At 54.0% G+C, this 16214-nt stretch overlaps 1 protein-coding gene across 2 annotated transcripts in view; it reads right to left on the reverse strand.

Moving 5' to 3' along the window:
• Positions 1–1557: 1557 nt before the first annotated feature.
• The window catches only part of SH2D3C (SH2 domain containing 3C), a 54813-nt gene continuing 40156 nt past the window's right edge, over positions 1558–16214 (reverse strand). For both annotated transcript variants that reach the window (XM_067542114.1, XM_067542115.1), the window contains 9 exons: positions 14991–15119; positions 12015–12463; positions 10699–10823; positions 8615–9183; positions 7509–7624; positions 6681–6852; positions 5589–5700; positions 3981–4187; positions 1558–2763 (listed from right to left, as the gene is read on the reverse strand). In XM_067542114.1, coding sequence (XP_067398215.1) covers positions 2588–2763; positions 3981–4187; positions 5589–5700; positions 6681–6852; positions 7509–7624; positions 8615–9183; positions 10699–10823; positions 12015–12463; positions 14991–15119 — 2055 coding nt within the window. In that variant the 3' untranslated portion in view covers positions 1558–2587. The remainder of the gene's footprint in view (positions 2764–3980; positions 4188–5588; positions 5701–6680; positions 6853–7508; positions 7625–8614; positions 9184–10698; positions 10824–12014; positions 12464–14990; positions 15120–16214) is intronic.

A 16214-nucleotide genomic window follows, 5' to 3' on the forward strand; every position in this document is an offset into this window, starting at 1 on the left:
TATGAACAGATGGGTAGATGGCATGACCTGAAAGCAGAGAAACTGATGAAAAGGTAGATGGGTTTTTAGAGCAAGCTGCTGATGATACCCTCTCTCTATTTCACTGTACACCTCCAGATTTCTATGTCACATGCTGCATGTTGTTGTTGCATTCAGGACTGAGTGGGTTAGGCCCAGCCCTACAGACTGTGGAACTGTTTGAACGTCATGAAGCCCATAGTGGACCGCAGATTCTGGGGAAGATCCTATTTTGATCATAAGCTGGTGAGTTGTCCCCACCAGGCGACAAACGTTATCAGAAGAAGCCCACTGATCCTTTGAAGGTAGCTGAATGCATTGTCCTCAGAAGGTGCCCTTCTCACATCATTTCCCCCACAGTCTTTGAAAGGCTTGTGAAATGCTTCTTAAAGAGTTGCACAGCCTCTAAGGGTGTGCTCAGAAGCAACACTTCAAAGTCATCCAATAGCCAGATATGGCCCTAAGGACAGAAAGCTCCAAATCTGAACGGGGGCGGGAAGCAGTCAGAGAAGAGTACCTGACAGTAGGCTGGAAAAAGGACTTGAATTAATTAGATAAAAATTAAGATTTTATCTCTATAGAAGTACAGAAGCACTGCTCCACTGCCATAGAGCATGGTGAGAGAGAGATGGACTTATTCAAGTCTAGCAGTGTTTCCTGAAACATTCAACCCTTGATCCTGGTGCTGCTCCTGATGGGCTCTGCTGACTCACTGTTGCAGGTGGCTCATTACCGCATTTGGATAAGGGCGGTGGAAGTGACCCTTTGGGGACTAAGGATCTAGGGTGTGGGCTGAATACTTCTGAAGGAGGAACGCTAGGAGCAGCCAAGTGCAATGAAAAGGCTTGATGTTAACTATTACACATTGGGGTGAGGTTTTGACTCTACATAGTATATAGACATTTTAGGTTTTGAGCAGACTCCTTACAACCAGGACAACATTAAGAACTGGGTCATCATTTTTCTCTCTACTACAGCTGGCTTTTCTGTTAAGATTGCATTAACCAAATTAGGACTTAATGGATCAGCTTAACTCCAGTGAGTTAACTGGAGTTAAACCAGAAGGGACAAGGTCAGCTTCACTTTGTTCCCATCTCCAACAAGTGCAACTGCTATTACTCAGGCTATAGGGTTCTCGAACTGGGGGTCATGACCCTTCAGGGGGTCATGAGGTTATTATGCAGGGAGTCATGAGCTGTCTGGGGCACTGAAGACAGCACCGCCCCCAGCAGCAGTGCAAAGGTAAGGGTGACATGGCATGGCGGGGTGCCACTTTTTTTTTTGAGGGGGATCGTCACAGCCTGAAATCTTTCCAAAGGGGTCCCAGCAAAAAAAGTTTGAGAACCCCTGGGCTATTCCCTCCACTGCTGTTCTATTGGTTTGCCCCATTTGCATTAGATTAAGAATGCCAACAAAAGAAGCAACACCATCGACGCTTGGAACTTCAATACAAACCTGCACCTTGAATGGTACAAGCCTGTGTCACTACAGAAAAGTATTTGAAAACATTCACCAAAGAGGTGAGTCCATTGAGGAAGAGCATAAAAGTTTATTGTATGTAAGAACCAAAAACAACAACAAAAAACCCCAATCCCCCATCATCTATGTACATTTATTTACAAGACAAAAAGATGTGAGCATAATTATTTACAAAAGCGTCCCCACAAGTCTGTACAGCAAGAAGTGAATGTGAAATTTATTTACAGGCAGAATTAAGAGGCCTCAGACAAGACAGAGAAAAGGTAAAATATCTGAGGCCAACGGGCTGTACGAATGGGGGCAGCATTGGATGATCATAGCAACTGGACCACACGTGGCTGAGAAGCAGCAAGGCTGAGTGAAGAACACAACGGTAATGAGATACCTTGTGATTGCAGGGCCAGAGGAGATGGATTGCTGGCTTCACAGGCGTCTTTGTGTAGATCTGCTGGGGTGTACACATTGGCCTAAACTATAGCTGACAATCAGCAGGAGGTCCCATGGCTGGGAATGGTCATGGCTCTCCCTCCTCCAGCAATGTGCAGCTCAAAACATTTGCATCGGGACTGCCCGGGGAATTTAGATAAGATGTTAGTAGGGAGGGTCCTTCAGTGAGATTCCACTATTGGTATTGGTGGTCAAGGAGGGGAGGTCACTGCTTTGGGTGGAAATTAAAATGCAGCCTCCTGTAATATGCATGTGTGGAGCACGGGTGGACCTATATCACAATAGCTGTTCTGGGCTTCCCCCCCCTCAGGTTTGCAGACTGATCTTTCGGAGTATGCTGAAATTTTTCAGAAGGTTTCTCTTCTCCAAAGTGCTACAGCTGTACCCATTCAAATGCCACGATTTCACTCCTGGCCAGTTCTTCCATTTGCAGATGTTAAATGCCAGCCTTCTTCCTCACACACTCCATCTGCGCCAGGCTGGCTCCCCTTCTGGGTCCGTGGTACCCACAGCTGCTTAGCCCCCATGGCTGCATGAGGAGGAGTGGGCTGGCTTTCAGATTGGGGACCTGGTTACATGGCCTCTTGAGGGACTGACTGGTGCCACCCTCCCCCTGTGATTTAACTCAGAGTCCCCACATCGGTTACAATTCACTGAAACGCACAGAGGGCTCCAGCTTGTGGGACAGTGCGGTGAGGACCTTGTCGAATTTCTCGTAGCGTTCCCTCTGGCTGCTCTCAGCACCGCGGCTGCCCCAGAGGAGACGCATCTGGAATTCAGTGCTGAAGATCTCAAGGAGTTCAGCCTTGGCCTGGAAGCCTGCAAAGGACATGAGACCCAAAAGCATCAGAGAGAAGCCAACCCACTAGGGGACAAGTGCATCGCATGCATGCTCGAAAGCGCCCTCGCCTAAATGGAGCAGGCCGAAAGCAGCTGGGATTCCTCTACACTGCCAGCTCTCCGGGAGAAGCAAACTGGCCTGGGACCATGAGGTCAAGAGAATTCATGGTGAAACCTAGGGGTTAATTCCAGGAGCAGAGTTGGGAGGCTGATGGTTCAGCCACACAATGCCTGTCTCTAGGCTGGAGAAAGATTGGCCGAAACATGGACCTTCTTACTAATGCTCCAGCAGTAAGCTACGAGTTACACCACAGCCAGTGCAAGGCTTTAACGACACTCCTTCAAACACCATGGGCCAGATTTTGCCCTGACCTGCAACTCATGATTGCTGGGAACCGCTGTGTCACCCAGTTTGGAGAGCCTGGGGAGAAGCGGTGGGAGTGTGATGGGGGTGAACCTCACAGATGCAATGAAAGGGTTAATGTGGCTTGGAGAAGCCAGTTATGCTACCTGGCTGCCCCTGGAGAGTGGGCCAGGCTTATCTGAAGATGAAGCCCAGCTGGGTGGTGCTGCAAAGACAGGAAGTCTGCAGCAGAAAGAGAGACCGAAGAACTCTGCAGTCACTCCCTGGGACCAGAGAGCAGAGCAAGTGGGAGGGTCCAGGAGGAAGCCCAGGGGAAGAGTTGGCCCTGGAATCCTCTCCTGAATAGACAAGTCTAGCAGGAAGCCAGGAGTTACACAGAACAGCACCGTGCCTGGAGCAGGCTCTGGTGGTGAGGTATCCTGATAATAGGGCAGGATCTGGACTTCCCAGGAGTGAGCCCTGGGCCACACTCAGCTACAAGGGGGCGCTCCAGTGACGAGTCCACCTTTCCACAAGGGTACATGCAGACCACTTATTTACAGCCAGGGACAGGGCACCACGTAATTCCATCCCTCCTTCCAGCCAGGGGAATGGCCCCGGTTCTGACAGCGCGGCACCCTCCGCAGTGTAGACCCAGCTCCACTGGGCTGGGAAGAGGCAGTTGGGGGAAGAAGATCCAGTGTTGTGTGGCACAGCCTGGAGTTGCTCTTTGAGGCTGCCCAGCTATTCAGAGCCAGAAGATGCGAGTGCCAAGGCCCATGGGAAGATGATCCTGCATGACCTTGACCCAAAGTGAGTTGGAACTCACCGATGAGACTCAATGCTTCCTTACCCTGAAGCTTCATCTCTGCGTTGGTATGGTACAGTCCCCCATGATGCGCCACCATCCGCGCCGCTTCCAGGTGGGCCATGACAACCTCCACGCCATTGTCTGTGTTTTCCCAGGGCTCAGGGCTGTCCAGGAGTGCAGCATCCCGCTCCAGGAGTGTAATGAGGGGCACGATATGGGGGAAGGTGGTGTTGGTCAGCGGAGGGCCTTCTGCAAGAGAACAAGAACACACCCACACCCTGAATTCCCTGGCCACTGCCTGATGTTTCAAGAGCGAAAGGGGCCATTTCAGATGCTCAAAGTTTATCATGGTGAGAGGTGCAAGACAGCCCTGTGGACCATTGCCCTCCAGACAGCCACAGAGCAGGTACCACCTGGGCAGGATTCCTCCAAATAGGCACTTCCCAACATGCCTCCATCCTGACCCCAGAGAGGAGGGAGACCCTCCTAAGAGAAGGAGGGCAGTCCAGTCCTTGGCCTCTCATTGCTGACAAGGGGGTCAGTTCGGCCCAGTTATGGCGGTCTGTGTGATGTGGACAGCCCTCCCTTAGAGCTCGGGCTGGGATGGTGAAATCATTTCCTCTAGGTCACTAAATAGCCATGAGATGATCAGTCACTACAAGCCCTAACCTGGATTTGAACTAGGGACCTAGAGACGAATGCGCCAATTGCATCTAGGGCCAGATTAGGCAGAGTCAGATTTCCAAGCGCTCCACACTCGGCATCCGGCTTTTCGAGAGCGCTCAGTACCCAACGCTGCTCTGAGCCCTTTGGAAAACCTGGCTCTGTCTTTCCAACTGTTTCCCACTTAACATCACCCTGTGCCCGTATCGTGGAACATGCAGCCACTTACCAGAGTCACCTATGAGTGGCCCAGGTGGGTTAGCTCTAGGAAGCCACTGCTTTTGTTTACTTTTGAATGGGGTTTGGAAAGCGAAGGGCAGGACCGGTCGGGAGGCAGTGGCAGGAGTGACCAGCTGGACTCTGTTAGTTTGGGGTTACAGCTTCTGCAGGGTCTTGCACCTTCTGCATCCTGACCGTAATGCCCTTGGCATCACTAGGCAGGGGGAAGCTCATGGAGGATGGACAGATCATGGGCAGCAAGCCCCACTGGGGTCTGGTGGCCCATGACTTCAGGGGCCTTGGGAGGAGCTGCTGCTGCTGCCATAGGGGAGAGTTAGGGTCCAAGGGGAGCGGAAGGATAGAGCCACCAGGGACTGGAATGGGGAAGGGGAAGGTTGAGCGGGGTAGGAGGGATGTTTTGGGTGACTGGCAGAGAGGTCAGGGTGTTGGGAGCTGCCCCTTGCCAGGGGGCTCTCGCTATGGAAATACCTGTCGGGATGATGAAGATGCTGGCAGGAAGCCAGGTGGATGCATGTCCATTTCCCCTCACTCGTTTAGTGGGATGATATGGGAAAATGGGACAGGAGCTAGCCCATTCTCAGCTTGACTGGGGTGGGGGAGGGAGGAGGAATTGTACAGACCTTTGTAGTCCCTGTGGGACTCCCACACTAGATAAAGCAAGAGCATGCACAGGAGATGCAGAGCAGAGCAAAGGGGAAAGAGAAATGCCAAGCAAGAGACGGGTGAGTGACTCTCCCTCCCCGTTACCTTTTCCTTCGTTCAGGCTCTTCAGGAAGGGTTTTAGCTTCTTCTCGTAAAGGATGGCCCCCTCGGTGTGTCGCTGGCGCAGCGCCATCCAGGTGTGCTCCAGCCGCGAGATCTGGAAGCAGCAGCAAAGGAGGGCTCTGACCACGGGACCAGCAGCACCACGCTCTCAGCTCGACCGGCCCTGCCATGCTAAAGCATTGGGAGTTTGGCGCTCAGGAGGGACCAGCAGCACCAGCTACTGCAGGTGGATCTGGACAACCTTCCAGACACAGCTCTGCCAAAGTGGCTCGGTCCTGAGCTGCAGCTCCCTGCTATTGCACTACAAGGACACCCAGGCAGCTCAGCTACTGCGATTCATTCCTAACCTGCACCAATTTAGGATCCCCCACAGCTTTGTTTATAAACCTCAGCCCTAACTTGCAGCTTCCCCGGATGGTCCCCTCCACGGGCTCTCTCAGTTGTGCCAGTTCTGGGCATCTCCAAGCTTGACCACGCAGCAGTGGTGAAAGACTTGAGAGCTCAAAAAAAGAATTTTTGCTTTACTGGTATTTTTTCCTTCCTCTGTGGCTGGTGACAGACAGCAAGAGAGATGGGGAGGGCAGGGAGCAGCTCCATTCTTTTGTACTAGGGGACAGAGTTCCCAGCTGGGGTTGATTTAAAGTTGAATTCTAATCTCCTTTCATCTTCTGAAGGGAGCAGCTTGGATTGTGAGATGCTGTGGCCTTAAAACAGCGTTGTATCATACTGCTCGGCGACTTCATTTCCTCCGAAGAGCAGAGCCCAGCAAAGAATAACAGATCACAGCCGTATGGGACCGGCCCATTTTCAGGGGGCGGGGGTGTTCCCATCCTCGCCATTTCCCTGTAGCTCCCTTTTCTACTCTGCTTTGAGTGTTGCCGAGTCACACCAGAGTTGAACTGGACCCTGTGCTCCCCCCCAGTATTCTCTCTCCCCTCTTCCCCCAACCCAATGTGCTGGTGTTTGGGGTTCGAGGAACCTGAGGGATGCAGCGAGGCCTGTGTGATTTGGGGAGGGAGGCGGGAGAAGGGGCCTGGCTGAGCCGAGCACTCGCCAGAGGGGGGGTTTTGGTACCTGAGTCATTTCCAGCGCATTCATCACAGCCGCAAAACTGAACATGTTCCCCATGGTGCTCTTCAGCTCAGCAGCCAGCTGGATGGTCTTGTGTAGCAGGGCTGCCCTCTCTTCCGTGCTGCCCGTGCAGCCCAGGATATCCACAGCCATCATTATGGACATGGTGTGAAACCTGATGTGGGAGGAGACCGAGGCTGAGCCGTAAGGTGAGGAGTCAGCAAGGAACCGGGGCACAGCAAGGAGCATGCAGGAGGTAGAGGCAAGGGAGTTAGGAGGTGGCGAGGGGAGAGGGAGCCTCTTGGCCCCTGGTTCAAATCTGAGCCAAGTTGGGCGCGCCCAGAAGAGTCGCTAGCGGGATGGGTCTGTGGTTCCCCCTGCACAGTGCACTGGCTGCCTCAGTCCAGCGGGCCACATCTGGAGGCCTCATCGGGAGGCTCAGCAGAGAGGCCGAGGACTGAAAGGGGCCGTGGAGCCTGCACTCCCCCAGCGGTGGCCCACCATGGTCAGGCTGGAGGCCCACGGGGAGGCCAGCACTGGGTGTGGAGCTTGCACTGCTGCTGCCTGGGGTGTGTGGCTAAACTGAGCACTTCCATCTCCAGGGCTATTACGCCGGGGCCTGTTGCTGTCCTTTCGGTACCCCGCTGAAAGCAGCTTCAGGGCAGAGCACCTGGATTCGGAACCACGGGCTAACGGCTGGTGCCAGAGATCCAGCACCAGACGTCTCACTGAGTGGGGCCCCGCAGCACTGCTGGAGGCAGGCTGGGCTGCCTGGGACAGGAGCCAGGGCAGCCCTTGCTTTCCCACGGGCCCTCTGGCTCCCCAGCCTACCTTTCCAGGAGGTCCAGCCGAAGTTGATGGCCGTGGGGCAGGGTGAGTAACTCCATGCCCGAGCTCACTCCCATTAGCCTCTGAATCTCCTTGGTAACACCCAGTATCCTAGCAACCTGCAACAGGGAGGGGAAGCGGATGAGGCGTCTCTAATTGAGGTGAGGGGGCCTTGGCTAGGTGCAGAGAAAGTTTTGGCTCTGGGGAGGCGCCACTGTGAGCAAATGGAGACGCACCCGCTTACCCCAAGGGATGAGTTTGGCCTTAGAGTCCAGCATCCCAGGATGTGGAGAACCAGTGTCCAGACCCTAGAGCTCTAGGGAAGCCCTGGAAATAGAAACTCTGGAGGGGAGATGGGGTCCCGGACAGGTGGCAGGTGTTTGAGGACGGGGTGGCTGGGGTGGAGCTTCTCAAGGTACAAGTCTGTGAGTCAGGAGATCTGTCTGGCTGGGGGCAAGACACTTCCCCTCCCCGGGCCCCTGGATAATGCTGCTGGATGATAATCATGCACAGGGTCCCGGGCGGGCTGCAATGGAAAGTGCTCTTTGGTTAGATCCCAGCCCTAGGTAGCTGGCTCCCATCCAGCCCAGGGGGTGGTGACCAGGGCTGGTCCCAGTTGATCCCCCATTAGGTGGCCTGCGTGAAATGAGGTGGATTGTCTCAGTCCAGCTCTGGCTGGACAAGTCCTCACCTCACAGTAATTGTCCCCTTGTCAGCTGTCTCAGAGAGGCCAAGGGCTGAGTGGGACAAAGAGACTCGATTCCCCTCATCTCTCTAGAGCACAGGGAATATGAATCTGCCCCCACAACACCCTGCGAGGTCAGTAGTTAGCACTGGCCCCGCACAGACACGTTACAGGGTGGGAAACTGAGCACAGGGCCCTGAAGTGACTCGCCTCGGATCACACAGAGCCTCTGGTCAAAGCTGGTCACTCCCAGCTCAGTCCAGCAGAGCACAGGGCACCAGGTAGGGCCCTCTGAGACGCTCAATTCTCCTGTTAAACGTCAGCGCTTCCAACAAGCCCAGCAAGGGAGGGGTTAGCTCCGGGCAGCAGGTCGTGGTAATGACATCGCCCCCCCGCCTCCCAGCCTCCACATCTCCTGTCATACCAGGCAGTCCACTTTGGTGATGTGTCTGGCAAGAGCCTTAGCATCCACCTCTGCCAGCAGCTCCTTCACCTTCTTCAGTACGGTCATCTCCAGGGGCTTGTTCTCCAGGGGGATGAGCAGGGAGTGGAACGCCAGGAGGTTGAAAGATGAGCTCATCTCCACAGTGGGTGGGACGAAGCCCACAACGTCCTGCTCCCCTTTCATCCGGTGCCCTGCCTCGCTGGAGCCGTTCTCCGCAGTCACCCTCTGCCCCCCCTCCACCTTTAACCTCTCCACGTAGCTCTTAGTGGGCAGCGGCCCGCTGTCATGAGTCAGTCTCTCCTTGCTCACAGGAGAGGTGGGGTGCAGCTGGCAGTAATGCCCCGTGTCCGGGTCGCTGTAGCTGTTCACAGAGGGGGAAGGAGAGGCCCTGGAGTACCCATGGCAGGGAGTGGAGTGGGTGCTATCAGCCAGGTCTGTCAGGGATTTGTTGTTTCCTGGACACAGCTGTGGCTCACTGGATCTTCTTATGACGGGAGAGGCTGGGGTTATGCCACCAGCTTGGCCCCCTTGGGGCTTTAGCCGTGTCACTGCAGAGGGAAGAAGGGACCCAGTTACTGTGGCTCAGAGAAGAGACGTGCACCCCAGGTACACACACCCCCACATGCAGCACGTCCAACTGAGGGATGCAAGAAACGCTCAGTTCTCAGATAGACCAGACACCCTGGATCGGGACCTATGAAGTTACAAATATCTTTGTCACTGACCATAAGAACTTCAATCCAGTCAGAGGGCAGGACTTTGAGGCCATGTTATAATTGAGGTTGCCAAGGGCTGGCAGAAATTAGAGCAATTTCTAACAGTTGTACAACCCTAGGGTTTAATCCCCCACATCTCATTCCTGACTAGCTGATTTCTTTTAAATGGTGGTGTGTTCTTTTTTTTTAATGGAGTCTGTGTGGGGTATGTAGTTAGGAAAGACCGAGGCTCTTGTTTTCTGTGTACTATTCCTTTAAATTTCTAAGATCTGCCTCTGTACAAAGACAGCAGCCATTGTGTTCTCAGAGTGGCTGCAGCTTGTTACACAGGAGACCCTCACACTGTGCTCTCTCTCAGACTGGACTTTCGTTCTCTCTGGATGTTTTCCCTTAATTTGAAGAGAGGTTATTTTAGATGATTAATTTCATTAGCAGTGAGTGATGCAGCAGACAGGTAGAGTTGTAGCACAGAGATCTGTCATGGGATGACAGGGAATTGGGGTCAGTGTACCCAAGTCAGCAGCTGGTGAGCCAGCCTTTGGGCTAATTGATTATCCAGGGGCTAATTGCTCATCCAGCTGGCTGGTTAGTGCTTAACTGATAGGTAAGTACCTGACCTTAATAAAAAGGTCACCAGAAGTTGGTTGGAGAGGAATCAGCATGGCAATCAATGAGGGAAGGAAGGCTCTTGGAGACCCTGACACTGAATAAGGGCAGTGCTTCCCAAACCAGTCATGGGAAGGAGGCTGGTGAGAATTGACCCCCACTGCTGGGCAGGAGAGCTGGGAAGGCTTTAAGGAAAAATAAGAGTCCTGCTGACAGCAGCACCCTCAACTCCAGAGAGGAGGACTGGGGTTATTTATGTAAAGAGAACTGAAGGACTGGTGAGAACAGTACCCCAGCTTCCAGGACGCTCTTTATCCAGGGAAGATCCCAACACTGTGCAAGAAGGGCCCCACCTCTAGAGCTAGGAGTGGCATCACAGACCCGGACTGAAGGTCTTTCCCTGTTTGGGATATGTTTTCTGTTGATTAGCCAGTCTTCGATACCAGATTGTTTTGGATTTACAGGCTCAAGGTGGGGAAACTGAGGCAGTATGTGTAGTGTAGTGTTGGGGTGAGGAAGAGGTGAAGCCTGACTCAGACAAGATCTGTATTAAGCATGTAGAGGCCTGTGTTACAGTATCTATCTAGTAGCAGCCCAGCCCAGTTTGCGTGCCTTAATCTCGGACATCTCACCAAACTAAATCCCAACTCTCTTTCTCCACTTCCACTCTTCAAACTACAGATAATGCACATTTGCTTCTCTGTGTACAACTCTTTTTCCAGTGGACTGAGGGATTCCTACCAGTGCTGTAGGCTGGAGACAGTGGGCTCTCTGAGATGGGAGACATCGGGGAATGGAGATCTTGGATTTGGTCCACACTGACTGTGCAGTTCCGGAAGACGTCTCGGTGATGCGGTAAGGACACGCTGGGGGTGGAGTAAAAACAGGTCAAGTCACAGATTCCTCTAACACACATGACTCCTGTAGATGCTCCAGGATAGATGCCAATGGACAAATTCACTGTGTAAATACGTGCAAATGTATGAAAATCAGTAACCTTGTGTTTGTTTGCGCCAGCAGTGAATTTGGTCCCCAGGATTCAGGGGTGGCCTGGGTAGGATGCTCACACCCCACCAGAGAGCACATATGACTTGATTTTCAGGAATGCTCAGCTCCCATATACACACCAAAACAAGCAGCCAGATTTTCAGAAGTATGTGGGTGGGGAGTTCGTCTGAAAGTCCGGTGTATGATGATGGGATTTTCAAGGGTGCTGACCATATGTAACTCTAGCTGAAGTCAATGGGAGTTGCAGGTGATCAGCACTTCTGGAAATCAGGCCTTTATTCCCTTTGACATGCTCAGGACATGTCAGTATTTGAAGGATCAGAGTCGGCTAATTTAGGCCCAACGCTTAGGTTTTGTAGGACCCAAGTAGGAAGAGAAATGTTTTGTGCAATTTGCGTATTAACTGTCTGTTTAAATCCAGACAAACTGCTTTCACTTTCTCCTCTCCCCAGCCTGTCCCCGCCCCCCAGGGGCTGGTAACCCAAACATGACAGCATGGGGATAGTGCTGGAGAACTAGAAGGTGAAACAACCAAGAAATGAGGGGAAATGGACTAGTTTTGGTTTCGCTGCCTAAGCTGAACGAGGCAGAAATGAGCAATGAAGAGTCAGTGAGGTTTTGGAAATTCTTTCCATTTCCCATCTCTGGCATGCTTGGAAAGACCAGGGTATTTTTTATGATCTAATAAAACGAAACTGCAGGAACGTGTAACCCTATCAAGCGGATTGGGTGTCCTGTACGCTCTCGCTGCAGCTTTCACTGATCTGACTCTCTGAGGGGTGTTAGCGCAAAGCGCTCTGTTGTTCTTAGCAGGAATGCAGCTGGTTGCTGATCATTTTGTTGTGTTGCCCAGTGAGTGGGGGCTGGGGACTGGCAGTCAGGATTCCTGGGTTCTAGTCGGGCTCTGCCATTGATTTGCTGTGTGATCTGTGGCTAGTCATTTCCCCTCTTGCTCTCAGCCTCCCCAAACGGGGATAATCCCAGGGATGCCGTGAGATGCCACGGCCCGCGGAGACCCTTACTGTTCTGCCTTTCACTTATCTCGTTACCTGGTTGGGCACCCCTCGCCCCTGGTGATTTTGTCGGCCGTGAGTCCGTCCGTCATGGTGATGCTCCGCCTTTTGATGTGCCCGCCTTTCTGGCTGGCGGGGCTGTGGGACCCGCTGTGCTTCCCATTGGCTAGTCCGTAGCTGGCCTCCAGGTAGCGCAGCGGGAAGGTGCGGTTGATGGGGCAGTATACAATGGCACCACTCTGTTCGGAGACGGCTTTGCGGTTCCCCACATAGAAGCGCACCAGGGCGGGCACGTTGTCGAAGCTCTCCTGCTCGAACAGGTACTGGATGTGGGTGTGGCCCTCGCTGGACTTGACCATCACCTTGTTGATCTTGAAGTGCAGTGGCTCGTTCCTCCAGCGGCAGGTCAGCACGTAGTCCCCCAGGCTGGTGAGCGAGTCGCGGATCAGGAAGTCCCCGTTCCGCTGGACCAGGCTCTCTGACACCTGGGGGCACAAGGGGAAGAAGATCAGATCTCCCCTGCTCTCGGTGGGGCCAGCCCAAGGGTCAGCAGGGCCTTGTGCCGAGTAAGATATTGAGTGGGGAGCCACCACAAGCAACTTTCCAGAACCTGGGTGGGGGGAGGGTGTCAGCTGGGGAGAGGGATCCAGGAACTTGGAACCTGTGGGAGGAGAAGGGGAGTGACAGGTGGAGTTTGAATAAATTGTGCAATGGAGGGGATGGAGATGACTTAGGCGCATGGTGAGAAAGCGGGAGATGGCACTAGCCTAGACCCGATTCTCCCTTGCCCAGCACCTTGTACAGTCATTTACACCAGTGCAGAGTTTGTATGAAGTGCTGCAGCTCTGACTAGGTAGCATTTTGCACCACGTTGCACTGGGGTAGATGATTCCACCAGGTGCAGGGCGGTGGTGAATGGGCCCCTGATCCAGGCCTGTCACGTGGCTGCATGGAGCTTCGGGGGGAGTTCTGCTAGCTTCCTTCTCAAAATGCTCCTTGTAGCATGAGCGGGAATCTCAGTCCCGTCCTCTAAAAGAGTGTGGAGGGAAGAGACGCTCCAGGACACAGAACTGGGGCCAGATTCCCTGAAGGTTGTAAGATGGGACCTACAAACACCCCTGTTCTAGGCTTTGCGGAGATCCACAAAACTCACTGAACCTTGTAGGAACCTAAACTCGCTCAGCGTCTACGTTTTCAGGGTAAAAGTTCCCTCGGCATCTCGGTTTCTGCCTCTGGACACGTCCACTGCTGCCTCCAGATGCCCATCTGCCACCTAAGCCCAGAGCGATTCCCGACCCAGGGGACGACGGGCGTTTGTTTGCCTGAGTTGTGTGCGGGGCCCGATCTGGTAGGTAGCCTCTCAGCGTGCCTACTGGAGCAGGTCCCATTCAAAATCAGCTCAGATGAGGAAGAGGGGATAGTGCAGGGGCCAACCTTCTAATTTTTAGCCCAATGCTCCACTCGCTCACTTTGGGGGTTCAGTTTCTCCCCTGCCACCTTACTGAAGGAGAGGCAGGGTCTAAGCAGGGATCTCCCAGGAGAGCAGAGGAACCACTGAGCTGTGGGATGGTCTGATGTGGGGCTCTGTCTCCTGTTGAAGCTCTCCCACTGGGGATAAAGGGCAGGTGATCAGAGCAGGGGGACTGGACCCCATAGCCCTAGCCACTGGGCTACACTGTCCTCCTCTCTCTAGCCCAGTGACAGTTTTCCTGTGGGTAATTACTTAGAGTCATTGGGCCAGAGAGAGAATGGCTCTATAGCCCAGTGGTAGGGCACCTACCTGGGAGGTGGGAGACCCGAGGGCCGATCCCCCTGCTGCAATCACTCTTTCCACTGGGCTAAAAGTTATAAGGTGGGCGGCGGCTCCTCCTCCAGCCATTTGCGTGTGGAGCACGGGAGGCTCCTAATTCATTCCCGCAAGAAACCACTTAGGTGCTGAAGCCATCTGGCTGCTGGCGGTGGGTTCCCACTCGTGGATCACCTGCATGGATAGGTGCTCCTTGCAACCCGGACTTAGGTGTCAATCTCCGGCAGAGGGGCGGGGCCCAGCATACATCCCTCTGGTCGGGATCTCCCATTGGCTAGCTTGGACGGCTCCCTGCCTAGCATGCTGGTTTTCCTGTAAGGTGTCTCTCTCCCCTGGTCATTGCATAGGGAGCCTGGGTGCTGAACTCAGGCTTGTGGATCAGTCGCTGTCCTGCAATATTTTTTGTTCCTTTTTTTTTTCCCCTAGGCGCCTAAAAGTTAGGCCAGTGCTGGGTGTTGCAACACGCAAGTCCCTCTGTGCCAACCCTAGAACAAAGCCGGTTTGTCCTGTAGGGCATCTTTGTGCTGTTCTAACTTGAGTTTCTCCTCCAAGCATTCATCTCCCCTGCCTGCCCCAAGCTAGATCTAAAGACTATACAGCGGGGAGAGAAAAAGGGGGAGGGAGAGGGAACTGGTTCCACGGCTGCGCTAGAGGGTGGAGAGGAGCTGAGGGACCCTGAAAGGGGATGGGGATATTTGTATCATCAGGGTCAAGGGAACTGCTTGTGCTGCCCAGAATGGTCCTGGGACTGCCTGGCCAGGCAGGTGTTCCCTGCAGCACAGATCCATGGAGCCAGTGCAGACTGGCCAGGAGCCTCTTTCCCTGTGGAGTGGGTTCCTGCGAGACCAGCCTGCTCCCTCTCTCCCCACCTCTCCCTGTCACTCCAGAGTTCTGGGTCTCTCTTCTGAGCTAGCCCCAGCCAAGATCATATCCCCAGGCTGCCTGAAGGGGAATCAAGCCACGAGGCATGTCTCTCTCTCTGGTGATCCCTCTCCGGGAGTACGAGGGACCCGCATGACATCCTGCCTTCTCCTCCCAGTCCTGCTGCCTGTGTGGCAGAGTGGGCAAGGCCTTGAGTTCAAAGCCCCGTGCAGAGATGGGCCTTAGGGTGTCTCTTGCTGCACTTGTACGTCAGGCCAGCCTGGATTCTCCGGGGCAGACAGCCCAGGCTAGGGGCTCCCGGCAGCAGCCTCGCTCCCCCTCACCTCTCGGGGGATGCGTCCATGATACCACACGTGGCTGCGCAGGTCTGTGCTGCTCAGTTTCAGCTCCTCCTCCAGCTCCTTATGAAGCTTCTCGGGCGACGAGTCGAGGATGTACTTCTCCTTGGAGAACTGGAGAGAGCACAAGTACGCATCAGCCACCACGCAGCTCCTCCGGACATGCAAAGAACCACCCCAGAGCAGAACCAGCACGCAAGGACATGCCTTTGGCCCCAGAAGAGGGGCCCATCCTAGACACACAGGACATCCCATGGAGACACGAGCCCCACCGGCTATAGAAGGATTCTTCTTCCCCCCCGCCCCAGTACAGAGCTGCCACCCCACAGCAGAGATTCACCAACACCAAGTTGTGGCTGGCAGCAGAGTGAGGATGGTTTGGATGGCCTGTCACTGACCGAGGACGAGAGCTTGTGGCAGGAGACTGGGGATGATGCGTAAAGAGAACAATCTGCTAACATGAGCTGCAAAATGGTCCAGTCAGTGGGTGCACTGGGAGCTGCATGGAAGTGCTGTCAGCGGTGGACCTGAGATGACTGAATGGTTTCCTGAGAAGAATTTGGTGAGGAGACCTTCACTCTGCATATCCCTTGGGGCAGGCTGGGTTCCTTCATGGCTTTTCTTCCTGGATGATTGTGTGTGTGCGCGCGCGCGTGCGTGTGTGTACGTACACACACACACGGGAGGAGAGATGTATTGATGTCCACGTTCCTCCACTCGGGCATACATACGCTGCTCTGAATCAAATCACCTGCAACTCCCCTGCAGTGGAGGAGAGCTCCCACTGGACACAGCCTCTCTGCCCCCCCTACTCTGCCACCATACTGTAGAGCATCACTGAGTTATTTCTGTCTGTCAGAGTCCCAGCAGGCCAGGGGCTGATGACGCCCGTGCAACGGAAGGCAGAGCTGCTGGAAGCAAAAAGGTCAGAGCCAGCGATCTTGTCTGCAGCAAGCTGCAGGTGGTTACAGCACAGTTCTCAGTGCCAGTCGCAGCAGGCTGTGCGCTCCCTCTGTTTCCAGTTATCATTTCAGCTGGCACTGCAGGCCCCCCTTGTAATGCAATTCTAACCCTACATCTGAACTGGGCTACGCTCACTTCTACACTATCTGCCATCTCCGACGGGGCTGCTAGGGAAAATGAGTCTTTATTTCTAAGTGGGGCTGGGAATTTGATCCGCTGGAAGATTTCTGGACTGGATCAAATCCT

Source organism: Emydura macquarii, unplaced genomic scaffold (assembly GCF_026122565.2).
Source record: "Emydura macquarii macquarii isolate MOO-44397 ecotype Brisbane River unplaced genomic scaffold, CSIRO-AGI_Emac_v2 contig_691, whole genome shotgun sequence".
Lineage (NCBI taxonomy): Eukaryota > Metazoa > Chordata > Testudines > Chelidae > Emydura > Emydura macquarii.